General features: G+C 55.5%; 8 protein-coding genes across 8 annotated transcripts; 7 read left to right on the top strand and 1 right to left on the bottom strand.

The window, feature by feature from the left end:
- Window positions 1-269: 269 nt before the first annotated feature.
- Window positions 270-3,140, top strand: GUITHDRAFT_137393 (hypothetical protein; the record flags this gene model as incomplete). Its single annotated transcript, XM_005834549.1, has 9 exons — window positions 270-1,655; window positions 1,832-1,992; window positions 2,049-2,262; window positions 2,299-2,505; window positions 2,552-2,632; window positions 2,714-2,752; window positions 2,803-2,817; window positions 2,942-3,046; window positions 3,090-3,140. 9 exons carry the CDS (start codon window positions 270-272, stop codon window positions 3,138-3,140), a joined length of 2,259 nt encoding a protein of 752 aa, XP_005834606.1.
- A 211-nt stretch (window positions 3,141-3,351) lies between these two features.
- GUITHDRAFT_152041 (hypothetical protein) lies at window positions 3,352-4,342 on the bottom strand. Its single transcript, XM_005834548.1, has 4 exons — window positions 4,291-4,342; window positions 3,647-3,753; window positions 3,524-3,598; window positions 3,352-3,472 (listed from the first exon to the last, which is right to left on the bottom strand). The coding sequence occupies exons 1-4, from the start codon at window positions 4,295-4,297 to the stop codon at window positions 3,422-3,424; spliced, it is 240 nt and encodes a 79-aa protein (XP_005834605.1). The 5' UTR covers window positions 4,298-4,342; the 3' UTR covers window positions 3,352-3,421.
- A 279-nt stretch (window positions 4,343-4,621) lies between these two features.
- On the top strand, window positions 4,622-5,557 carry GUITHDRAFT_106612 (hypothetical protein; the record flags this gene model as incomplete). The annotated part of the gene is made up of 3 exons (XM_005834547.1): window positions 4,622-4,904; window positions 4,985-5,034; window positions 5,084-5,557. 3 exons carry the CDS (start codon window positions 4,622-4,624, stop codon window positions 5,555-5,557), a joined length of 807 nt encoding a protein of 268 aa, XP_005834604.1.
- A 115-nt stretch (window positions 5,558-5,672) lies between these two features.
- GUITHDRAFT_106611 (hypothetical protein) lies at window positions 5,673-6,517 on the top strand (the record flags this gene model as incomplete). The annotated part of the gene is made up of 7 exons (XM_005834546.1): window positions 5,673-5,779; window positions 5,846-5,888; window positions 5,942-6,052; window positions 6,113-6,192; window positions 6,238-6,289; window positions 6,337-6,412; window positions 6,459-6,517. The coding sequence occupies 7 exons, from the start codon at window positions 5,673-5,675 to the stop codon at window positions 6,515-6,517; spliced, it is 528 nt and encodes a 175-aa protein (XP_005834603.1).
- A 505-nt stretch (window positions 6,518-7,022) lies between these two features.
- On the top strand, window positions 7,023-10,844 carry GUITHDRAFT_106610 (hypothetical protein; the record flags this gene model as incomplete). The annotated part of the gene is made up of 10 exons (XM_005834545.1): window positions 7,023-7,178; window positions 7,224-7,274; window positions 7,325-7,370; window positions 7,425-7,467; window positions 7,542-7,639; window positions 7,695-7,766; window positions 7,824-7,886; window positions 8,147-8,316; window positions 8,431-8,502; window positions 8,775-10,844. 10 exons carry the CDS (start codon window positions 7,023-7,025, stop codon window positions 10,842-10,844), a joined length of 2,841 nt encoding a protein of 946 aa, XP_005834602.1.
- A 2,013-nt stretch (window positions 10,845-12,857) lies between these two features.
- GUITHDRAFT_162662 (hypothetical protein) lies at window positions 12,858-15,272 on the top strand (the record flags this gene model as incomplete). The annotated part of the gene is made up of 11 exons (XM_005834544.1): window positions 12,858-12,883; window positions 12,948-13,150; window positions 13,217-13,335; window positions 13,386-13,448; window positions 13,499-13,561; window positions 13,615-13,663; window positions 13,705-13,947; window positions 14,045-14,118; window positions 14,183-14,251; window positions 14,302-14,412; window positions 14,463-15,272. 11 exons carry the CDS (start codon window positions 12,858-12,860, stop codon window positions 14,484-14,486), a joined length of 1,044 nt encoding a protein of 347 aa, XP_005834601.1. The 3' UTR covers window positions 14,487-15,272.
- A 2,719-nt stretch (window positions 15,273-17,991) lies between these two features.
- GUITHDRAFT_137389 (hypothetical protein) lies at window positions 17,992-18,759 on the top strand (the record flags this gene model as incomplete). Its single annotated transcript, XM_005834543.1, has 1 exon — window positions 17,992-18,759. One exon carries the CDS (start codon window positions 17,992-17,994, stop codon window positions 18,757-18,759), a length of 768 nt encoding a protein of 255 aa, XP_005834600.1.
- A 2,891-nt stretch (window positions 18,760-21,650) lies between these two features.
- GUITHDRAFT_137388 (hypothetical protein) lies at window positions 21,651-23,975 on the top strand (the record flags this gene model as incomplete). Its single annotated transcript, XM_005834542.1, has 11 exons — window positions 21,651-21,720; window positions 21,774-21,871; window positions 21,934-22,180; window positions 22,499-22,542; window positions 22,606-22,899; window positions 22,943-23,056; window positions 23,102-23,242; window positions 23,421-23,468; window positions 23,513-23,582; window positions 23,790-23,815; window positions 23,862-23,975. The coding sequence occupies 11 exons, from the start codon at window positions 21,651-21,653 to the stop codon at window positions 23,973-23,975; spliced, it is 1,266 nt and encodes a 421-aa protein (XP_005834599.1).
- Between the last annotated feature and the right edge of the window lie 694 nt (window positions 23,976-24,669).

Raw genomic sequence — 24,669 nt, 5'->3', positions numbered from 1 at the left:
CCTTCAGTACTCTCCTGATTGTCCACGTACTGATTTTTAACTTACTACTTTGAGTAAAACTCGGATAGTTGAAAGATAAGCCGCCGGGCTGGCCCGGGCCCGGCCGACTCGGACTGCGAGGCAACTTCACCTGACTCGGCAAGTACCGCCGGGGTGACGGTGTCAGAGTGAATTTTTAACTTATCTTTGAGTAAAATTGGAGTCAGAGTCAATACCACAGGCTCGGTTTGACACCGAAGTTCGGCATGGTGGCGTGATCCTATCAAGCCATGGAGATGGCAGAAGAATGGGGAGAAGGAGGAGGTAGATGGGAGCGAGACTGTCAGACTGATGGACTGAGGACAGATAGAGGGCGGGCAGAGGCAGAGGAGAAGAGGATAAGGTGGATGAGAGACCACCTCGACGACCTGCGATCTGTCGCGCTCGACTCCAAGGAGGTTCTGGCAGCATCCGACATGTCAAGGGCAGTACACGATCATGTTGTGGACACACAACATGAGATGTCACATCGGGAGGCTTCGCTCAAGAGGGAGATTCAGGCCCACAAGCTGTTCCAGCAGCGTCTTGAGCAGCAGCTCATGAACCTGAGGCAGGAGAAAGAGGCGCTGCGGCTAGAGGTCAATCTGCTGCGGAGGAGGCTTGAGGAGCAGGACCAGGGCAAGGCACTGCTAGCAGAAGACATGAAGAAAGGACTCCTGCAGCAGCGACAGCAGCTCAGCATTACAGACGAGTTGAACAGGGAGCTGGAGCAGCAGCGGAAGGCTGCAGCAGAGGGGGAGCGGGAGCTGCTAAAGGTGAAGGCGCACGTGCGCGAGCTCCTCTTGGTTCAGAAGCAAGAAAGAGATGAGCTTGCAAGGATGATGTCGCAAAATCAGAAGCTACAAGATGCAAACCAGCAGCTTGCGAGCGACCTGCGGTATGTGAATCACCAGCTTCAGGCAGGTAGAGTTGAGCAGGGAGCCATGGAAGCGCAGCTGCATGTGTTGAAGCAGCGAGGCACAGAGGAAGGGTCTAGAGAAAGGAGTTCTGCCCCGAGCATCACCAAGGAAGAGATAGAACGAGCACAGAAAGTGAATGAAGAACTTTGGGCGCGGCTAGATGCAGCGAACAACAAGGCGGCAAAGACTGCAGAAGCGCTGGAGGTGGAGAAGGCTCGGCAGGACGTGGAAGTGAAGACGCTAAGAGAGAACGTGGAGACACTCATTTCTCAACGTGATCGAGCATGGGAACAAGCGACGGAGACGTCGAGACGTTTGGTCGCCAAGCACCAGCAGGAGCTAGTGTACAACCTTGAGGTAGAGGTGATGCAGTACAAGTGCAACTTTGCCAACAAAGAGCAGTACGACAACCCCGCTTTCATCCTTGAGCAGCGAGTCGAGGGTCTCAAGCGAGCTCTCGAGCATTACAGCTCGTTCTCACAGGACGTGGTTGCGTTTCAGGTGGAGAGCTCGGGGCTGAAAGCTAGGATCGCTCAGCTAGAGGCCGAGAAGGAGGGACTTGTGCGACAGTTGACCGAGACTCGGTCGCAGCTGGTGGTCAGCAAGATGATGAGAGATGAGAGGATCAAGGACTATCAGTCTGAGAAACAACTGCTGCAAACAGTCATCGAGTCTCAGAAATCTCAGATCAAGAGCATGCAACTTGAAGGGGAGGAGGTGAGTTTTGTGACTATGCATGGCCGGGGACGGATAGCAATTAGGCGTTGTGATGTCATGCATAGTGAAGCTTCTTGAATAAGAAGTGCTGTAAGAGTTAGGAGCTACAGCGCATTCACAAGTCGCTGCCAATATTGTCAAGCAGCATGATCGTTCTGCTAACTCGCTCTACTCAGGCTCTGTCGCTGGCGGAGCACGAGTGCCGTCGGCTGCGACAAGAGCACTCAGAGGCCTTGAGGAGCGCGAAGGAGCTTCTGGAGAAGGAGAGGAACGAGAGCGCCGCCCTCAGGCAGGAGAACCAGCAGTTGAACCTTAAGTTTGAGAACGCGCTGAAGAGGTTCCTACCGCCGCTACCGCCGGCTGGCTGGCTAGATGACTGATCGCATCCTACAGGATTTCCAAGCTGGACCTCGAGCTGCAGATGGCGGAGAATCAGTACGATGCAGAGAAGGCTATCGACGAGCACCTCAAGGCCGAGATCAACGTCCTCAAGGAGCAGCTGCGGCAGGCGCAGGTCATGGTGGTCGAGCAAGCCCGTCGCGATGCGCAGGAGAAGAAGGAAGGGACGGAGGAGGAAGGATTCGAAATGAAGAAGATGGCGTTCGAGGTGAAGAGCTTGCGGGAGTCTCTACTGCAGGTGCAGGAAGAAAGAGACCAGTTGCTCAAGGAGATCTCTGGGGAGAGCAAGAAAGCTCAAGAGAACGAGTGCTGCAGGAGGTTGAAGGAGGAGCTGGAGCTTGCCCGTCGCATCGGAGGAGAGATGTTCCGAGTCGAGCGAGCTTTGGGGGAGGAGGAGGAGAGCGCAGAGAATCTTGTGTTTGAGGTGAAGGAAACGTTCCAGAGCAGGATGGTAAGTGGGACGGGATCGTCTTGTGGGGACTCACGAGGATGGGAAGGAGTTGGTGGAGCAGCTGCAAGAAAACTCAGTTGCTATCCTCAACCTCTGCATGGAGTCAGTGCGAGAGGCAGCAGGCTACGTGAGACTTGAACTCTCTCACATGTGCATGTCCTGACGCTCCCTCCCCTTTCGCCTGCTCCTGCTCCTCCATCATGGGCAGCATCGAGATGACATATCTGATCTCCTCATGAAACAAAGCGTGAGTAATCTTTCTCCTCCTCCTCTCTCACCCTCTCACGTTGTTGTCAGATCTTGGAGTTCAAAGTGAGGCCCCCATTTACACGAGCTCTCAGTCTGAATCTATACTCTCCTCCACAGTATCGGCTTCCTCCTCCCCCTCCTGTTCCCCTCATCTCCCCCTCCCGCTCTTCTCACCGCTTTCTTGCAGAATAGGAAGAAGTACATCATCAGCCTCAGGAACAAGTGCATGCAAACGCGCTCGGTGGTGCTACGAGAGCTGAAGCGATCGGAGCGAGCGATCAAACTCTTGCATGTGGAGCTGACATGCTGGCATGCCGACACTGACGAGCTGGCAGGAGGAGTGCGCGAGGATGGAGGCGAAGCTCAATGGCGGCATGCCGCGATGATCGACCGTGCGACAGAGAGGACGAGGACGAGGGGCTGCTGGTCGAGGGAGAGGAGAGAGGTGAATGTAGGACAACAGAGAAAAAGTAGAGGAAGGATAGGAAAGAAAACTTCGAATGAGGACGGGAAGAGCTCTTGAGGCATTCACCGAGCAGTGAAGATCGCTGAAAGGATGCCCTGATATCCTGAAAAGGTTTGAGGGGATCGAGAGCGTCAGGTTCCTCCTGCTTTATCGAGTCTTAACAAAAGAAGTTCTTTCTCATCCTTCGGCTCCTCCTCATGCTCAATCGTCGTCGCTCCTCAATGACACGCGGGCGCCGTAGATCACGACAGCCTGTGAGCTCGTCAACCTCCTCCTCCTCCCTACGAGAACGAGTCTGCTCACCCAGAAGCCAATCACAGCAAAGACAACATGCTCGTCCTTGCGCAACACGCTGCGCACAGCCTGCTCCCACTTAGGCTGCCAGCACCATTGTTAGCGCACTGCAACGTTACTCCTGCGACTTACAGCGTTGGGATCGGGTCCTTCGTGGCCTCCTCTGAGAGGAGCGGAGGAGCGGAGAGCAGGAGCGTTCACGCGTCTTGCAGCAAGGCGAAGAAGATTTCCAGCACGAGCTGATCGGTGGGTCATTGAGCGCAACGGTTGCAGGTGGGATAACATCATGAACTTGAAGTGAAGACAAGCGATTCATCTATGAGCACGATCTGCTCCTCTCTATGCACAAGGGACTTTCCATGTTCTACTACTATCATCTCTTCCATTCAAGGCGTTCCATCGCATCATCTCTCTTGACCACAAATCTACTTGACGAATTTCCGCCCTCTTTGCTTTTCAATTTCATCAACAACTTTCCGGGTCTCGTTCGAGTTTTCATGGCTCTTTGGGCTCTCGAAACTAGTTCTGTAACATTTAAACAATTTCCATCATCAGAAACTCACGGCCCTTCATTCGTCAACCATCTGCATGCGTAATGATGTACAGCAATATGCCATGTCCGTTCACGTTGCTTTTGTCAGCATGCACACAGCGCGCATCCATATTGCCGAACTGAATGATTCAACGATGAACAACTTGCTACATGATCATTGCTTCACTCTCTCACTCCTCCACCTCCACCACCTCCTCCTCCTCCCCGTTCATGACTGTCTTACCTGCCATTTCTTTTTGAGGCCGCGCCGCTGCAGTGTGGGAGCTCCCTGGGTAGGGGGTACTCAGAAGGGGGTGAAGTGTAATTAATGAGGGGTTACTCATTTGTAATTGGGGGTTATAAACAGCTAAAATGTAGGGTGGGTAGGTGGAAGTCCAAGGGTGTAGGCATAGTTGTACAGTAATTCTCAATAGGAAAGGTGGGGGTTGTTCCATGGCCAAAAATGGGGTAGTGGAAGCAATTGATACAGTGCTCCCTGCAGGGGTGGTTTTACCACAGGTCTGCAGGAAAAGTAGGGGTAGGGGGTTGTGCGTTGGATGGGATTCGGAGTCACCATGGCGAGGGGAACCAGGAGGATGCTGAGCTCGATGGTGTCGTCGGTGAGGACGGGATTGACGGCTCGACTATGGCAGCAGAGATGGGACATGCAGAAGTACAAGCAGAACGCGTCGAAGATGCAGCATGCGTTTCCTCCGAAGAGACCCAAGGACTCCTTCCTCCGAGCAGAACTGAAAGTGCGCAGCGACGAGCTGGTCAGAGATCAGTACCTCAACTTCCGTGGAGGATTGAGGTTCGCGCTCTTGCTGGAGGATATTGACGCATTTGCTGGCAATATAGGTACGCCATGAAAGAATCTGAATAGGGTGGGAGGATGTTTGTAGGATGCCCGAGGCTCGTTGCTGACGATCGCCTTCCAGCTTTCATGCATTGCAACGATGGCGATCCTGAAACGATTGTTCCTACTCTGGTGAGTTCGTGTCTTTGGTCGTTTTAAGGTTGATGGGATCGCTTGATAGGTGACTGCATCTCTTGACCGACTTGACATTCACGACCCGATCACGTTGAATCTTGGACAAGACTTTGTGCTTGAAGGAAACGTGTCGTGGGCAGGACGTACTTCCTTGCAGATAGACGTCAGTCTCTTTCCGAAGTCAGAACTTGACGTCTCAAATTCTGAACACAAGCTTCGATGCTCTATGGTGTTTGTCTGCGTCGATCAGAAAGGCAAGGCCTTTCCGATCAACCCTCTGATCCTAGAGACCCCTCAAGACGAAAAGCGATTCAATGAGGGAGAGAGGGCAAACCTCGTGAGGAAGGAGGAGCGCAAAAGAAGTTTGAAAGTTTCTCCGCCAACTGAGGAGGAAGCGAAAATCCTGCATCGCGCCATGACTGTACCCGACGGGATTCCGGACGGGCTGCCGATGGCTGCTGTCAGGATGCAGTCAGTGACCATCATGCAACCGCAGGCATGCTCTACTTCTTGTATCTGACTCCCATGCTGATCGACAATGCTTGAAGGAGCGAAATCGTGCTGGCAAAGTGTTCGGTGGATTCTTGTATCTGCTCGCACATTCCTTTCGATTCCTCTCATTGTTATATTGCAGAATGCATTCAGCATACGAGCTCGCGTATGCCACAGCGTGCACGTTTGCAGCGACGTCAGGAAACTCGACCAAGGTATGTCCGCAGGATCCTCAAGGATGGAGACTTGGGTGAGTCGTCGACTTTCCCACCGTTGTGGTCTGCGCGTTGATTTGAAAGCTCACCTCCACAATCAGGGCGCCGACAGTGCTGGCACTGGACGATGTGTCATTTGCTCGGGTTGGTTTCAGATTGCGTAACAGTGCGCATATTCGAATGATGTCCTCTTGCAGCCTGTGAGCATAGGCGATGTGGTGAAGTTTAGAGCGGACGTGGTGTATACTGGTTCAAACGAAAGCATCCTGATGGGAAACCAGCATCCTGGCTTGTCCTGCATATTTCAGGTCCACCATCTTAGAAACTGCTTTGTCTTTTTGTGACTGGAGCTCTTCTGTTTGCCCCAGGTGCGAGTTGAGACTCGTATCGTTGATCTCAAAACAGGAAATGACGCTCTATCAAACGAATTCCATTTCACCTTTCTCAAGTACACTCTTCTGTTCTCCGTTTCCCGCTTACCGGCTTGTTCCAGCCGAGACCCCGAGTCAAGCCACGTCATGCAGCTGAAACCTATCCCTGTCAAGGTTTGTTGTCATTCCTCTCCATCCTGACGCTCACCTGGTCGCTGCAGCCGATCGAGCCCCTCTCCTATGGTGAAGGAATGATGTGGTTAGATGGACGCAGGAGAATGTTGGAAGCGTTGGAAGGTTATCCTACCCCAGAGTGTTTGGTGTTCCTTACCATCCGTGCTAGTTGTGCGAGAGAACAAGGGCTTCGCCTACCCTGTTATCCAGGACTTGACAACAGAATGAAATGCATGGCAAGCATCTGCTCCTCCTGCTCCTCCTGCTTCTCCTCCTGCTTCTCCTCCTCCTCCTCCTCCTCCTCCTTGGTCGCATACTGACAGTGATAGTTCTTCAGGGTCACGCTGGTTGTACTCCTTGCTTGTTTCCCTCCTCTAGTTTCCCCGACAGAATCACCCCTACCCCTGAGCGAAAATTCCACCCCTTATTTGTCCTGAAAAATTATCTTGAATACACCGGTACTTCTTACTATCCACCCTTCCTGCAGGCACACCCCCCATCCCCTTTCCCTTCCTTGCCTTATCCATCCTCTTCTCCCCCTCCCCTGCCTCTTCCCCCTCCTCCCCCTCCCTCCCCCCCCTTCCTCCCCCCCCTTCCTCCCCTTTCATCGCGTCTCTCGTTCCAGCCTCTTGCTCTTCCCATCCTCGACATGATCGCGGATCTTTCAGCCTGGAGGAGCGCAGACTGCCTGCGATCCAGGAGGATAGTCTGTGCTGATAGCGACTGCTCTACCATGAAATATCCGAGATCGCCGTCAGATCTTTCATGCATGTGCCCACACAACGTGCACGATGCTGTTTGTGTCGTCGACCAGCACAAAGATACCAGCAACCTCTCCATCTTCCGAACCTCCGAGAGGGAGAAGTCCAAAGTTCAGGTGGAATGTCAGGTTGGCTGGAGCTGGGCATGGTAGTGACCGCTGGCTCTTCATCAGGCAACAGCGCGGGAGACTTCGAGCGCGCTCAGCAGCATCGAGCACTTGCAGGTCAGGAGGAGCTGAAGACAGAGCGACATGTTTGACCTTATGGTGCGCAGACGGTGGAACTGCGCGGGAAGAGAGCGTCGATCGCTGCATGGAGAGGTTGAGCATTGCCAGCTACTTGTTTCTGGTTGTTTGCTCACATGTGCACCTTAGATGACATGTTGGCTGTTGGCTACTTCTCAGGGTCGATCGAGATGTAACTTTCCTTGTCATTCCAAATCTTTGTTCTGTCGCCATGCTGATACCAACGTTCGTCCTTGCTGCCTTCAGCATGTCGATAGACCCTCGTCGCTGGAAGAAGGACAGAGGGGCGGACAAGATCGATTTCAGCTCAACACACCAGATATCTGCGACAGATGACGGACGAGGTCGGCAGCAACACCTGATTCCCACTGTAGGACTGCAGCAGTAACTGCCCATCAGGTCCCGGCAGGATCCACCAGCTCAGTCTGGGGAGGGTCAAGTCAGACTGGTTCCTGACGTCTGTTGCACAAGGTGCCACCGACGCTCCTCCTGCCAGCCCTGACGTTCCCCCTCCTTCTTGTCGAGCAGGCGGGCTCAAGACTTGGAATCTCACCAACCCGAAGGACCCGATAGGGCTCTGCCGCATCCCAGGTCATGACCTGCCCCGTCATACTCGATCTTGATATGTTTCTCCGCCCCTGAGCTCTCCCTCCTTCCATCCTCTATCTCCCTCCTCAACCCTTTCTGCTCTCAGTCCTTCGTTCCTTCGTTCCTTCCTGCCTGCTTGCCTGCTTGCCGGCCGGCCGGCCGTCCGCGTCTGTATCCATGTGTAAGCTGCCTGCATGTTTGCTTGTTGGAGCATCGCAGCATATCAGCCACCTTTGCTCTTCTCTGACTTGAGCGATTGTCAGACTTTCACATACGGTGCTGTGAGGTGAAGATGAGGGAGGAGCGGATCTTGGTGGGGGGGGCCAAGGGAAGGATGTCAATCGTCGACACGAGGTTGATGAGGTCAGAGGAGACCCTGGAACGAGTGCCCAGCAGCCTTGCCTTCGACCTCATGAACGCGCACTCCTCCTCGGTGAGCGACTTGAGTTGTGAAAGTCAAGAGCGTTCTTGATTGTCCTGGTCCTGTTCCTGCCATCAGCACCGCACTTCACATGCCAGCTCCTCCTCACTCCCTCTTCCTACTCAGGTCAACTGTATTCAGCAATCGCCGCTCGACGACAACCTGATGGCCACAGGAGGAGGCGACGGAGTCGTCAAGGTCCTGCTCCTACCTCATACCCCTCCTGCTCCCCCGTTCTCTTCTATCTGGATTTCCTGTTATTTTAGTGTCTTGCTGTATACTCCCCGCTCCCCTCAAAACTCTCTCTCTCTCCCCCTCCTTCTGTTCCTTCCCCTCCCCTTCCTCCTTTCTTCGTCGTTTCCTCTCCCCTTCCCCATACCTGCCTGTGCCAACACCCCAGTCCACTTCGCCTCCCTCCCTCTCTATCCCCTTCCTCCTCCCCCTCTTCTCCCCCCCAACGTCATCGGCAGGTTTGGGATCTCCGCATGCTTCGTGCCCCGGCCTTCCACCTAGCCTGGCACACCAGCTCCGTCACCTCCATCTCCTGGTCGAAGAGCCACGGGGAGATGCTGGCGAGCGGAGGGGAGGACGGGAGCGTGAGGCTGTGGAGCCTCAACCTTCCTCCTCACTGCCGCCTCTGCGCCCTCGACAGCAAGCTCCTGTCCTCGGAGATCGTCGGCTGTCACCTCTCCAACGTCAGCCCCTTCGAGGTGATGTTCGCCGCTGCTGAGGGTCAGCTCGGCATCGCGCGGCCACCGCCCCGCCTCATGTCCTCGCTGTCGCCCAAGAAGGCCATGGTGAGGACGATGACGGGGAGAATGAAGAACCCATCCTCGGTCCTCGAGAGCTTCGACAAGCTGGAGGACGAGCTGGGAAAGCTCTGCTCGAAGGTGTACCAGAGGGACTTCGAGGCAGCTGGGGGGCAGGTGGACGCGATGATCGAGCGCATGGCTCCTCTCAGGGAGTACGACCTCTTCGTCGAGCTCCTGCGCGAAGTTCTGCCCGAGCATGTTTCCCAGCAGTACTTCTCCTCCATGATGGCGGTGCTGCGCCAGTTCTTCTCCCGCAAAGACTCCGACCCCAACAAGCCTCTCTGCGCTGACCTGCTCGAGCGCCTGTCCAAGAGCATCGCCAGCAGGGAGAACTTCCTGTTTGAGGAGGAGGAGCTGGAGAAGGAGCAGGAGGAGGGCAGGGCGGGGGGAGGAGGAAGGGGGACGAGCTACAGCTTCGAAAAGGACCTGATCCCCAAGAAAATCTTCCCCAAGATCGGCAGCCCGATGCCTATCGCCCTCTCCTCGAAGCTGTGCAGGCTGCTCCTGGAGTACCGAGCTCTTGCTCTGTGCGAGCACCAGCACGGGGAACTTCTCTCGCGCACCTGCCTGCTCATTGCCGGGCATTTCGCTCTCGTTGTGCAGCAGGTGAGCGACTGGTCTCAGAAAGGCAGCGGGAGGAGCAGGAAGGTCGACAGTGCGTGGGAGGAGGAGGGGAAGTGGCTGGATCCGATTGTTCGCTGCCTGTATGCTCATGACAAAGTGCGAACGTTCGAGCTCATCCGAGATCTCCTCCTCCTCCTCCTCTTCGGGGGGCTCAAGAAGGTCCCTAGGGGCCTGCGAGGAGCCATGCTGCAGGCCTTGCGACCGAGCGTGATGGAGGGCCGAGAGTTCAGGACAAGACTTCGCAGCTTCGAGGACGGGGAGAAGATCGAAGCTTGTTCGGTGGGCCCCTCCGATCCCTTCGTCGCTTCTGAGGACGAGACCAGCGTGCAGATGGTGGAGCAGGAGGAGGAGGAGGAGGAGGAGAGCAAAGTGTTCCTGGTCTCCTCCGTGCTGGAGGACATCCTGGCGCTGGCGAGGCTGGAGCGCCTCTGGGAGGAGGAGCGACTTGCAGACGCTGTGAACGATGTCTCGAGGATCAGCATGCGCGCTGATTCCGTGTGGTGGATCACCGAAAAGCAGGCGGCAGAGATCGTGGGTTGCGTGCCAGCGTTCCACGGGGGCAACCTGAGCGCTGTTGTGCTCTGGAGGAGGATGGAGAGCCTTGCTGTGCTGGGGGAGGTGCAGGAGCTGGTGGTGGAAGGGAGCGCAATCCTGATGAGCCGGCATTGCAGCAGCTCCTTCAAGCAGGCGGTAGGCGAGGAGCTCCTGGTCAGGATCGGATGCTCCGTGCTGAGGAGGAAGGTGATTGAATGGACTTCTGTGAACATGGAGAGGCCATGGGAGTACCACAAGGTTCAGGACGGAGTTCTGACATGTGCCGGTGCCGCGACCTGCGCACACTGGCGGGTTCTCCCTCTACCTCTGGCGCAGGAGCTTGAGGAGGGGATAGAGAAGCTCTCGGTCTCGCTCACAAACGCCATGCAGCTTCTGACTATGAGGGGAAAGGACGCCAAGTACACCAAGGAAGCGTCGAGCTTCTGCGTTCAGCTGAGGAAGTCGATTGCTGGGATGCAGTCGTCTTGCAACCACTCGGTCTGCGGTCGGTCGGCAGGGAACAAGGAGAGGTTGAAGGTGCTCATGGCAGCGATCGAGAAGTTTACTTGAGGGGTTGAAGCATTCCGTGCTGATAACGAGACGGGAAGAGGGAAGGGAGGGGAAGAGAAGGGAGAGTGGGGGGGGATGAGGATGGAAAGGAACGGGGGGAGGGGGATTGTTGAATGGTTGAAGAAATAGAGCAGAGGAAAGGAAAGAGAGCGTGGAGCTGAAAATGTCTACCAGTTCGATGGAAGAGCAGGACGGAAAACAAGTCAAGGAAGCAGCAGCAGAGGAAGAAGAGGAGGAGCTAGAGGTGCTGTTGCATGAACTTCATGCTCCGAGGAAGGAGCCTGCTGAGCTCGGGCTGCTCGTCAAGCTTCGCCTTCACCACACGGAGATCCTGCAACTCGTCTACGTCCTCTAGCTCCTCCCCCATCCTGCCTACACAGTCACCTGAAACTGCACAGCTCCCTCCCTCCTTCTCTCTCCCTCCCTCACCTACCTCCTCCCCCTCCCTCCCTCACCTACCTCCTCCCTCCTCCTTTCCCTCCCTCACCTACCTCCTCCTCCCCCTCCTCCCTCCCTCCTCCCTCCCTCCCTCCTTCAACCTGACAGTCAGCCCTGCCGCTCTCAGAGCCTCCACCTGCGTCTTGCCGGTGACACTGCAGGAGGACAATGAGAGGGACGTACGAGCTCACCTGGGAAGAAGAGGAGGGGACGGCGGTGGGGGCAAGTGGGTAGAAGACGAGAGCAGGGGGGTAGAGGAGGAGGGCAGAGGGGGACGAGGAGGAGGACAAGGGGGTAGAGGAGGGGGGCAAGGGGATAGAGGAGGAGGGAAGAGGGGTAGAGGAGGAGGGCAGGGGGTAGAGGAGGAGGGCAAGGAGGGACCTGGAGCTCCACGTAACATTAGCAAAGACTTCCTTGGACGAGCCGGGAGGGAGGGAGAGGGCGACGTATCCTCCGTCTGCATCAGAACCGCGTCAGAACGTATGCGGAGCATGCGGCGAGCTGACCAGCGGCTGGGCACATGCAGGCGGATCCTGCCGAGGCTTCGAGGATGCAGGTGTGGACGTGGAGGTCAGAGAGGGTCAGGCAGTCGGTCCCGATGAAGAGGATGGGCCGCTCCCTCCCAAACTGCTCGAGGGCGTTGGAGAGAAACGCTCCAAGGTCGGAGCCCTGCTGCAAGCTCAGCACTCACAGACAGGAGCAGGTCCGCGTGTCCTGCCTGGCCACTGGGTTTCCCCTCGGTCGAGATGCCCAGCATGGGCTGAAGCTCGAAGGACTCCCACGTGTCGCCCAGTGAGCTCGACAGAAGCTGGACGAAGTCGGACCGAGCTCCCTCAGGCGCGTAGAGCAGGATGCGCCGAGCGAAGGTCGTCGTGGCGCCAGCATGCTGCCAGCATGACCTCAGCTGACCGGTACCGTCAGTAGCAGGAGCACAGCTCACCTCGAACGAGAAGGCGGAGAAGCGCTCGACGAGGTCCAACAAGCTGGTCCGGGCGAACTCCGCAGCGGCAGCGTCTCCTACGTCTTTAGCGAGTCGAGACTTGCAGCGGCCAGGCGCGGGGAACTTGGCGACAACAACCAGGGTGGCGTCAGCATGCATCTTGCAGGAGGAGGAGAGGTGAACTTAGTGTCGCTGCAATGAGGGGTGGGGGAAGAACGCAAGGATGAAAGAAAGAGAGGCGATTGAGGGGAGGGAGGGCAGGGCAGGGAGGGCAGGGAGGGCAGGGAGGGCAGGGAGATCAAGGGAGACAGTCAAGCAAGGAAGAGGGGGAGGGGGGAGGGGGAGGGGAGGAAGCGAAGGAGCCGATAGGCAGGGAGCAAGGGGGTGCGGGGGGGACTAGGAAGGATACCAAGCCAGCCCCAGGACAAATGCGCCTTCCTGCAAGAGATAATCGAGGGAAGCAGATAGGATGTAGAGGGGGGGGGGGAGGAGGAGAGGGAGGAGAGGGAGGAGGAGGAGGAGGAGGAGGAGAAGTGGGGACACAGCCGTCATAGCAGCATGCTCGAAGTGATCTGACCTTGACAGGACAGCTACAACAATCCTTCCTGCCTCCTTAGCAAGCCGCAAGCACAAACATGTACAGGAAGATCGTCTGCGAGAAGTAAGTCACATGCTCATCGACTGTCTCGGGGATCTGATCGAACCTGCCCATCTGTGCATGTCAGGCTGTCTACCAACTTCCGCGAGTGCACTAGAATCATGACTGCTCCCCTACCCAAGGTGAGAACCTCTCGACGTACTCGTCGCGCTCCCTGTGAACAATCTCATCATGTCCTCGGGTGCTCCCCACAGGCGTTGAACTCGGGCAGCATCCTCGTCAAGAACGAATGGTGCGGCATCAATGCGTCAGACATCAACTTCACAAACGGTGTGCTGGCTCGACCAGAGTCGCTCCTCCCTTGACCATCTGGTCGCCCCCCCTGACCGTGAGCAGGCAAGTACATGCCGGGGGTGAAGCCGCCGTTCGATTGTGGTTTCGAAGCCATGGGGAAAGTTGCAAAGGTGGGCGAGAATGTTACGAAGCTGAAGGAAGGCGACAGCGTCGTGTACACTGTAAGAGCATGTAGAGGACAAGACTTTGTTCCTTGAACATGCCGGAGCAGTCTTTCGGAGCCTTCTCTGAGTACCAGGAGATCGATGCAAGAGCAGCAGTTTCGCTCCCTAAGGAAAGACGCTAGTGAAGGAGATGAGTTCCTTGACGCTCCTCGTTGTGCAGATCATGCCTGAGGCTCTTCCTCTCTTCGTCAGCGGCTTGACGGCCTCGATTGCCCTCGAGCAAGTATCTTCCACGGACGCGAAACTTGAAAGGTTTCCGACATGACTCGTGTGCAGGTGGGAGAGATCAAGAAGGACGAGATAGTGCTCGTGACAGCAGCCGCAGGTCCCTCCCTCACCATCTGCCTTGTAGTGACTGGAGTGCAGGTGGCACGGGATCGTTTGCAGTGCAACTTGCGAAGCAGGCGGGCTGCCATGTCATTGGAACCTGCAGCAGCGACGAGAAAGTTGAGGCTCTGAAAGCCCTCGGCTGTGATCGCCCAGTGAACTACAAGAAGGAGGATCTGTTCCAGGTTCTAAGGTCTGAGTACTCGGACGGAGTGAATGTAGTATATGAGAGCGTCGGAGCTTCGTTCTTCGACATTGCGTTGAACAACCTTGCCAAGAAAGGTCGTCTCGTCGTGATTGGTTTCATCTCGGGGTACAAGGCAAGGCGGCAAACATCAGCTTGCTCGATAATGACGTGAGTTCTACCAGGATGGGTCAGGATGGTCGCAGGAGGGTGGGGAAAAGAAGCCGAGCACACCCATCACAGCCAAACTTCTAGGGAAGTCTGCGAGTGTAAGTCGTGAGATTTGCGATGAAGCATGCGGGTCGTGTGATCGCAGATGAATGTTCTTGCTAGATCCGAGGCTTCTTCCTCAACGACTACACGCGCGAATGGAAGCCGCACATGGCCAAGCTCCTTCAGATGGTTGCGGAAGGAGACTGATGGATAAAACGTGGATGTTGACGTGTGAACAGACTCAAGAGGGCAAGTTAAAGTCTCTTGTGGATCAACAAGCTTGCAAGCAGTTCAACGGCCTTGAATCCATCCCAGATGCCATCGAGTACATGTACGAGGGGAAAAACATCGTAAGTTTGCTCCTGATTCAAACACAAGTGGAGGTGACTGGTGGTGACAGGGAAAGGTTTTGGTGAAGTTGTGAGGATTGAGATGCTTCATGTATAGCTCCAAACGTGAAGATTTATTGCTGCGTCCTGGCACAATTATGTCCATACTCAGTTGTATTTGAGTACACCCGGAATGCTTTCGAAGGGCAAGGACAGCCGAGAAGGATGAGCCATTCACCATCACCCTGATGATGTCAGGAACAGATCATCTACTTCTTCTTAGATCGCTTTCCTTGTCCTTTCTTCGGAGGGCCCTTTCCACGTCGACGTAACCTCGCTAACTGAGCTTGCCTCCTCTCGACAAACGGATCTTTGTACCCGTCTTGATTGTGAACCGGCAGCGGTCTGAAGTAGGAAGCCAGTTTTCCTTTGATGGTGCTCTTCATGAAAATCTTTCTGATACTTCTTGTGTGTGGATCACTGAAACGAGCAGTCCCAAAGATTTCAACCACAGCACTGGCAGTTGCAGGATCCTGAGGTAGAGCTGGGTTCTTCGCCCTCGCCATGTGTGTGGGTGCGTAGTGAGATCCAGAAAAATTCTTGTAGGATCTGCATGTCTGGTTTGCTGACTGAAACCCCAAAGCACCAGCCCCCTGAACTCTGCCGAACAGCCCAGCAGCTGCAAGAGGAAATCGTACTCTGCATCCAGAACTCAAAGAGGTGGAGAACGTAACTAACCCCCTCCTAGCATCGAGGGTCTGGCTCGCTTCCTTCAAGCCACCAGCATCTTTTCCCCAGGCCATCAATCGCCCCATGCTTGGCACCATCCTCCCAAGCCCCGCGCGCAGCAACCCTAGCCGCTGCATGCTCGTCGCCTCGCTGACACCCCTACCCCCACATTTAACCTTCTCAATCACCCCGGGAATTAGGCGAGTTCTACCACCCCTACCAGTTACCCTAATTATTCTAGGAACAAGGGGGTATCTCTCTACGCTGTGGCATCCGGGTTCGCCCCGGAGATAGTCGGCGCAAGTGGAGAAGTGAGCTTACCAACAAACAAGCTCCTCCTGCGACTGCCCTGGCCTCCACCACGCATGGTCTTGTCACCGTCGTAGCTCCTGCGGGTCGCAGCCATGCGAGCAGACACAAGCATCCGATGGGAATCCTTCAGTCTTGCATGCTGGACGCGGTATGGCCTCTCCTCTTCCTCAGGCCGCGGTCTCCCCATCCCGTCCGCATACTGATGCAAACTTGATGTCCTTCTCTTTCAACGACTTGTCAAATGAGTACGGCACGCAGACCCTCCCCCAGCCTCTTCGGAAGCACCTTGCACGTCGTCGCACTTGAGCTTACGGAGCTTACATGTCCAGCAAGCGGCGGCGACGCGCTGTCTGGAGGGAGGGGAGGAAGAGGAGGGGAGAGTTTGAGTGTCGTTGGTGACGAAAAAGGAGGAAAGAGGAAGGAGAAGGAAGCAATCAGCCAGATGCGGAAGGGATGCGGATGGCAAGGGACGAGTGGGGCTGGGAAGAGTTAAAAGGAGGGTCGGATGAACTGACTCATGCAGCATGGAAGCATACCTTACGAACCATGACCGATGGAAATGTCAAGGTCTTTTATATACACCAGTATGTGTACTACACGTCTTGTCATTTGTGTCTTGGATTGATGATCAATGACCATGCAAATGACCTTACTCTGTGTCAATTCCTTTTATTGGACCTGCGTCTTGTAGCAATTGCTGTGCATCAAGATGCCCCAAGGCTGATCCCTTCCGACAACTGGAGTCTGAGCTCTATGACTTTGTCCTTGATTCTCCATCGCTTCAAACACCATGCTCAAGTGTGCATTTCCTCCTCTCCCCCCCCTACTCACCCCCCATATCCCGTCCTCCTCCGCACCCTCCCCGTCCTCTCTCCTCCCTTCTGCCTCCCAGTCCATCGACGCGGTCACGGCTGGACCGGGCAGCCGATGATCGCCTGCCCCGCTCCCGCGTCCATGAAAGCAAAGTGGAGCTTGCTTGGATCAGCTGGGTTTCACGTCAAGGTTTATCCTCTTCTTGCTCACTCATACCTTCTCTCAACATCTTCCACTTCACTTCCTTCAGACGTTTCGACGCCTTCTTCTACATCAGATGCGTATACTGCATGGCTCAGCGCTTCTGCGGGGCTTGGACAGGCATCCATGGCCTGCGCATCCCGTCATCCCTACTAGCAGCCATCACTTATTACAGCGGCCCGACCGAATTTGAAAAACAATCGTGTATCTCGGAATGAAATATCGACCCCACCCCAGCCTCGGACTCGGTCCACCCGGTCCTTTGACGGCTACGCTCAACTTCAACTTTCAGAGTCCTTTGACCAGCGACGAAACGAACAAAAACCCTCATTCTTGAAAAAAGAGCGTCACCTCCGATCAGCACGTCACGGTACTCTCTCGGTCTACTTGCTAACGTAAGGCGACGCTGTCGTAGGATTGCGAGACGTGGAGCAAGAGGATGGTACGAAGCTAGAGGACGACCTATCTTCCGCATGTCGAGCTATCCCGATGCTGCAGGCGGGGAGGCGTCAGCGTGAGAAGCAGGAGATCTTGACTTGGTCATTGCGTGCGGCGCTGCGATGAGAAGAGTGATTGTTGAAGAAGAGTTGATGGATGATACATGACTGGGATAAAATGAATACCATGACTTGGTTTGATCTTAGTAGCCTCAACCTCATCTGTGGTGTCACCTTGCTCCCTATACCCAACAAGTATGTCCAATATGAAAACAAATCAGAGAGTGACGAGCAAGGAAAATGGGCAAGCAAGGGCATGTTGCAGACCATACTGTGAGAAGGAGTGGTGTATCGTCACGCAAGAGCTCGTTGATGGAGCATGAAAAGCAACTCTCCAGTTTTTACTATGATTAGATCGTATTCTTGCTTGGTCAAAACTTCATCCGTCCCGGTCTTGGAACTCTGCGATAGACAGATAGGTCGCAAATCGTCTCGTACTATTGAAACGCTAGCCAAGGAAAGGATATCGCACAGTTGTTGGAATATCTCCGCATCAAGCAGTCACAGGGGGGACTTGGGAGCGTTCATGACCCAAGGAGGAGCAGACAGGAGGAGAAAGAAGCTGTAAGTTTGCGCATCGTCGTCGACGCGAGGTACGCATTAGTCAGATCAACTGCGGGTCGTCGGGTCCGAAACTTGCGTGACCTGGTCGTTCCGGTCATGTTTTTTTTTTTCACCTGTCCTCCTGGCCTCTGAACCGATCATTCGAGTTGACCGTCATGTAGTACCGGAGAAGAGTAGTAAAGATCGGAAATTTGACCTCACCCGAAGGTACCGTGACATGCTGACTCGGTGGTCAAAAGGGCAATTGGTACGTCTCTATCCCTGTCAACCGGCGCAACGTGTCAAATGATCATGGTAGGGCCCAAGGTTTGACTAGAAGATACTCGGCTAGTGCCTTGAGGGAGGGGTGATGCACTCGGATTGGTAAAAAGCAGGGGTAGGTGGAAGTAGGGGCCATAAAGCTTGAAGGGGAAAGGAGAGGGTGGGTAGGGTCCTGTCTGCTGATATCTTCGGCTTTGCTTTTCCTCTCTGCAGTTGACGCTCCATGGCAACACTCGCAGTCCCTTCCAAGATTCCCTCCCCTCCTCTCACTCCACCCTCATCCTCCCCTCCCTCCAGACAGCGCGTCGCCGCCGCTTGCTGGACATGCAAGCTCCGTAAGCTCAAGTGCGACGACGCGAGGCCCTGCACAAGGTGCTTCCGAAGCGGCTGGGGGAGGTTCTGCGTGCCGTGCAAGAGATCCCCGAGGAAAGCCGCGGCCGACAAAACCAGCAAGCTCCACTCCCCAGCATTCGCGAGCGTCACCTTCAAGCCCCCGCCGGCTCTGTCTGCCGTCCAGCCCCGCAAGACCAAGATCAAGCGACGACAGGTCTCCCAAGCTTGCGACGCTTGCAGACGATCCAAGGTAGGCTGCGACGAGTCTCGGCCATGCAAGCGATGCGCGCGGACCCAGCAAGACTGCTCCGGACCCCCGCTGAGCTCCCAGCCACTGACCAACGAGCTCTTTTCCGTGGCGGTCTGCATGGACACGGGAGCGGGGGAGGCGATGCTGCCGGGACAAGCCATGACCGTCGGCGACGACGAACAGGGCGCTGCTGCGGCCTCAGACGAAAAGGATCGGGACGGGAGCTGGGCAAGCTGGCTGAGGAAGACCCTCCTGCCGATGGACGGGGAGGGGGAGGGGTGGAGAGAGGAGGGGGAGGGTGCGGAGGAGGACGGGGTATGGGGGTTGAGTATGGGGGGAGAGGAGGGGTGGGAGAGGATGGAGAGGGACGAGAGAGGCTGGGAGGAGATGCTGGGGGAAGGAATTTGAGGAAGCCTGCTGGGAGAGGGAACTCGAATGACGAGGGGATGGAGTACGTGGACAAGATGCGGTAACTTGTAGTTGTATAGTGATTTCTAATGCATGCTTAGATAAAAAGCCTGGTTATGTTTGATTCATACTGAAATAAAATTAAGATGCTGGTGTGCTCTCTTGGATCCTTGTATCTCGAGAGTTACTTTTCATGCTCCATCAACGAGCTCTTGCGTGACAATACACCACTCCTTCTCACAGTATGGTCTGCAACATGCCCTTGCTTGCCCATTTTCCTTGCTCGTCTCTGATTTGTTTTCATATTGGACATGCTTGTTGGGTGTAGGGAGCAAGGTGACACCACAACCCCCAACATGATGGGAGTCCAGCCCTGGCTTTCGAGATAAAAAAGGTCCTACTAGTATCTTACTTCTCGATAGCTGGATGGAACAATCACTGTTCTCACCGCAGCGCCGCACGCAATGACCAAGTCAAGATCTCCTGCTTCTCACGCTGACGCCTCCCCGCCTGCAGCATCGGGATAGCTCGACATGCGGAAGATAGGTCGTCCTCTAGCTTCGTATCATCCTCTTGCTCCACGTCTCTCAATCCTACGACAGCGTCGCCTTACGTTAGCAAGTAGACTGAGAGTACCGTGACGTGCTGATCGGAGGTCACGCTCTTTTTTCAAGAATGAGGGTTTTTTTCGTTTCGTCGCTGGTCAAACGACTCTGAAAGTTGACGTTGAGCGTAGCCCTCAAAGGACCGGGTGCAACGAGGGCGAGGGTGGGGTGGGGTCGATATTTCATTCCGAGATACACGATTGTTTTTCAAATTTGCTAGGGCCGCTGTAATAAGTGATGGCTGCTAGTAGGGATGACGGGATGCGCAGGCCATGGATGCCTGTCCAAGCCCCGCAGAAGCGCTGAGCCATGCAGTATACGCATCTGATGTAGAAGAAGGCGTCGAAACGTCTGAAGGAAGTGAAGTGGAAGATGTTGAGAGAAGGTATGAGTGAGCAAGAAGAGGATAAACCTTGACGTGAAACCCAGCTGATCCAAGCAAGCTCCACTTTGCTTTCATGGACGCGGGAGCGGGGCAGGCGATCATCGGCTGCCCGGTCCAGCCGTGACCGCGTCGATGGACGGGGAGGCAGAGGGGAGGAGAGAGGACAAAGTCATAGAGCTCAGACTCCAGTTGTCGGAAGGGATCAGCCTTGGGGCATCTCTCCTCCTCCTTCACAAGTTGGTCTGGAACGTTATTCTTGGAATTCTCAGCCGCTGCAAGTTAGTTGAAGAAAGAAGTATTTACAGGATCTTGATGCGCAGCAATTGCTACAAGACGCAGGTCCAATAAAAGGAATTGACACAGAGTAAGGTCGGTCATGGTTCGTAAGGTATGCTTCCATGCTGCATGAGTCAGTTCATCCGACCCTCCTTTTAACTCCCCCCAGCCCCACTCGTCCCTTGCCATCCGCATCCCTTCCGCATCTGGCTGATTGCTTCCTTCTCCTTTTCCTCTTTCCTCCTTTTTCGTCACCAACGACACTCAAACTCTCCCCTCCTCTTCCTCCCCTCCCTCCAGACAGCGCGTCACTGCCGCTTGCTGGACATGTAAGCTCCGTAAGCTCAAGTGCGAAGACGCAAGCCCTGTACAAGGTGCTTCCGAAGAGGCTGGGGGAGGGTCTGCGTGCCGTACTCATTTGACAAGTCGTTGAAAGAGAAGGACATCAAGTTTGCATCAGTATGCGGACGGGATGGGGAGACTGCGGCCTGAGGAAGAGGAGAGGCCATACCGCGTCCAGCATGCAAGACTGAAGGATTCCCATCAGACGCCTGTGTCTGCTCGCATGGCTACGACCCGCAAGAGCTACAACGGTGACAAGACCATTCGTTGTGCAGGTCAATATCTCCGGGGCGAGCCGCTGAGCCCGGATGCTACTGCCTAGGCAGAGGGGCCCGGGGGTGAACTCGGAGATGACGGGGAGTCGGAGGTAGCGGAGGAGGCCCGGTGGCGGCGGGGCATGGTGAGGGAGTATGGGGAGAGGAGGGTTGGGAGAGGAGAAAGGAGCGAGCAGGGAGGAATTATACTGGCGGAACACAAACTAGATTAGGACGAGTAGTTCTCTTGTTCCTCGCGATCAGTAAATTGGCTGAACCCCATGGGCTGAGCTGCACGGGCAAGGTCGACAAGCGAGACCGTCTGCGGCTGATTGTAGCAGGAAATCGACGTGGAGTCTCAGTCTGAGGAGGGCCGCAGGGCGAGTCAAGTGTGAGAGGTGGACAAGAGGCGGAGCGGAGCTTTAAAACAAAAAAGGAGGTGGACAAGAGGCAAGCGAAGGTATGAGCAGGTGCTGAGCCCGGATGGGCCCGGGAGGGGGGGACGGGGAAGAGCGGCCAGGGTCGCCGGCCGGGGCCCGGCCTCTCAGGGCCGGTTCGGGCCGACGCCCGCCGGGCCCGGGGCCCCGGGCGGCCTCCAAGGGCCGGCACCGTAGAGTGAGCAGTCGCGGCACAAGTGCGTGGTTGTTGCTGGTATCCTCCGTGACAACACTATCCACTATCGGATGGCCGCTCTTAGGGGCTACGGCGGCAATCTGCGCTTCATATCGGGCCTTCAATATGGTTCCTCGAACGGAGCCTATGACGGCATCTGTACTATGATCTCTGCACCGAGCCATATCAACTGCCGGGTCAGGGCCCGGACTCCGGGAGGTATTACCGAGCCTAGTAACTTGACTCACTGTGGCTCGCCCGGAGCCGCCGTGAGGATCATATACTAGGTAGTACCAACAAATCCGCCTCAACAGAAGACTACCAGAGGAGAGAGAGGCAGCGAAATCAGATTAGGTTTCGTTTTGGTTCAGTTTTACTAGAACAAAACCCCCAAAACCCTACAGGATCCGACCCGGCATGTCGAGGCTACGCATGTTCGCGGGGGTGGGGAGGGGGCTGGAGGGGCTGCTGCTGGAGGAGCTGAGAGGTGACGTCACGCTGGAGTCGAGCTGCTGGACGCTGACTTGTCATCTGCATCAGTCATCTCCCCGTCCGTCAAGTGGTCGAGGATGAAAGGCGGGTGCGAGGGCTTCGCCCCCATGGAGGACTTGTGGAGGGTCTGTCTGAGGACGAGGCTGGTGAGCCCGCGCCATGGGGTTGCATCCTCGGACATTGCGCTGACTCTGTTCGACCTGCCCAGGCTGAGCTCCTCCGTGTGAGGATCGGGGAGTTCTATGGCCCCAGCTTTCCAGTCTTGATCGAGGGATTGAGGAAGTTGCCCTGGGCAGCATATCTGCATAGGCAATCCCCGTGTCCTTCCATCAAGACAGTGTGCCACAGGAGCAAGCTGTATCATACAGAAGCTGTGAACGAGCGCGTGAGGCATGTCCTGAAGGAGAGGCAAGTCGCTCTGAGTGATGATGCCTTCAACGAAATGCCCGACCAGGGTAAGACGCTGCTGCTGCTGCTGCTGCTGCTGCTGCTGCTGCTGCTGCTGCTGCTGCTGCTGCTGCTGCTGCTGCTGCTGCTGCTGCTGCTGCTGCTGCTGCTGCTGCTGCTGCTGCTGCTGCTGCTGCTGCTGCTGCTGCTGCTGCTGCTGCTGCTGCTGCTGCTGCTGCTGCTGCTGCTGCTGCTGCTGCTGCTGCTGCTGCTGCTGCTGCTGCTGCTGCTGCTGCTGCTGCTGCTGCTGCTGCTGCTGCTGCTGCTGCTGCTGCTGCTGCTGCTGCTGCTGCTGCTGCTGCTGCTGCTGAACGACAGTCTTACAGATTTTGATCCAAACGCCACTGTGCACCTGCTGATCGATGACAATGTGAGGGGACTGTGCTCATGGACCTCCAGCAAGTTCGCGCTGCCTCTCTGAGCATGTCCACAGATCGTAACTGTCAGTGTCGACGCGTCCGGCCCACAGTTGCACAAGAGAGGATACCGGCGAGCAGGAACTCTCGTCCTCCTCGCTGACGTTGACGATGATGGCAGGCTGGATGTCGGCAGGGCGCCGCTGCGAGAGACGCTGGCGGCGGCATGCATATCAGCAGTGAACAAAGATATCGAGGAGATGGATCAGAGCAAGGATCATTTCCTCAAGAGGAGGCGGCTCTGGGATCCTCTATGTGGGTCCGGAACGCTTGTCATTGAAGCTGTTTCCTCCTACCTGGGCAAGTCAGCGGTCAAGATCGTCTGAGTGTCAGGCCTTGCCTGACGATGTACAGGTTGTCAAACGCAAGTTCGCGTTCGAGGACTGGCCGATACATAACCAAGGGGAGTTCGAGAAGTTTGTCAAGGCGCAGGAGGAGCAGGATCGTGCGAGCCTAATCACAGTGGAGGTCCTTCTGCAAGAAGAGGAGGGGATGGCGCTGACCTGCTTGCAGACCCTGGCGGTCGGCAGCGATATCAGCAAGGATGCGATCCAAATGGCGAAGAGGAACGCGGAGAGGAGCTTGACTCAAGAATACTGCTCATTCAAGCAGGGAACCGTCGTAGATACAGCGAATAACATAGAGGAGGGAGCGGTAAATCTCGCCCTCCTCTACCACTACCTTCTCCCACCCCTGCCCTCCTCCTCCTGCCCCCCTCCCCTCCCCCCCCCCTCCTCGCCCTCGCCCTCGCCCTCGCCCTCCTCGCCCTCCTCTGCCACTTCCCCTTCTTCCTGCTCCTCGTCCTCCGTCCTCTCGTCACCAGCCACCGCAGGTACTGCTCACAAACTTGCCCTATGGCGTCCGGCTGCATGGTTTTTACGTGCGGCTCCCCTTGTGCCTCTTCTGGTCTGAGTGGAAGAGCAGGACGCGTGGAGGAGCATCATTAGAGTCCTCACTCGCAGGGAGGACATCTTACCCTACGTCATCTCCAGCTGTGAGGAGGAGGAGGAGGCGGAGTAGGGGGAGGAGGAGGAGGAGGAGGGGGAGTAGGGGGGGGAGGAGGAGGAGGAGGTAGGGGGAGGAGGGAGAGGGAGAGAGGGTGTGGGACAGGGACGGGGAGGGGAAGCAGAAGCGAGAGGGGATGGGAAGGAAGGGGCAGTATTGGAGGAGGGTCGAACAGTGTTCTAATGTATGGGTGCAGCACGACAGGACATTCCGCTACCGCAGGTGGGATGAGAGGACGGGGATGTGGATGTAGCTGACGAGCTGACAGGGATGGAGAACCGAAGAGATTTTGTCCTTCTCCAACCGGGGGATACCAGTGCAACTGAACAGGATTGTAAGGGGGAATGCTAGCAAGGAGAAGCAGGAGGAGCAAACAGAATGAGGAGAGGCTTCGAGGACAGCGATTGGACGCTCAAGTGCCTGTTCATTCTCTCCTCCTCCTTCTCTTCGATTTTCTCCCTCTCCTCCATCTGCCAATCTTCTGAAGAGTCGCCGCAAGAGACTTCACTTGGACTCCCCTCACGACGAGAAGAAGGAGCGATGCATCGTAGTGAGCAGCGGTCTCTTGATCCCGAACGTGCCGGGGCTGCCGACATTGAGCGATCTGCATTCATAGTCAGTTTTCCTCTCCTGCTCCCCCCCCCCGGTTTAGCTTCAAAATGGACAAAAGTAAATAATGATATATATTATAATACCGGTAACGTTGGAATAGGTACAATCCCTAATAATAGTTCCAAATTACAGATTGAAGGGAATATTTCTGCAAATGGTATTGAAATAGGATTAAAGGATAATGATGGCGCACAATTACCTAAGATATTTCACGATAAATATTTGGTTCTTGGTGTCAAACAAACAAATGACAATTATATATTTATTTCTAATGATACAACTTGGGGAAATAAGGTTGTGATTAATAGTACAGACTGGGGATATATTAGTTGGTACAATACAACACGGATAAAATGGAATAGTCAAGGTGTTTATATATATGGTCCTAATTTACAATTCAACGATGTTCCTATATCAGGTAATACAATAACATCTGTTAGTTCAAGTTTTAAGCTTGTAGATGG

The sequence above is a fragment of the Guillardia theta genome, assembly GCF_000315625.1.
Source record: "Guillardia theta CCMP2712 unplaced genomic scaffold GUITHscaffold_25, whole genome shotgun sequence".
Lineage (NCBI taxonomy): Eukaryota > Cryptophyceae > Pyrenomonadales > Geminigeraceae > Guillardia > Guillardia theta.
This window is presented reverse-complemented; position numbering and strand designations above follow the sequence as displayed.

What these genes read in the sequence shown, in the direction of transcription:
- GUITHDRAFT_152041 (XM_005834548.1), bottom strand. An exon ending in AAGGACCCGATCCCAACGCT is followed by an intron (nt 3,599 to 3,646) that starts GTAAGTCGCAGG and finishes TGGTGCTGGCAG; the next exon opens with CCTAAGTGGGAGCAGGCTGT. An exon ending in TTGCTGTGATTGGCTTCTGG is followed by an intron (nt 3,473 to 3,523) that starts GTGAGCAGACTC and finishes ACGAGCTCACAG; the next exon opens with GCTGTCGTGATCTACGGCGC.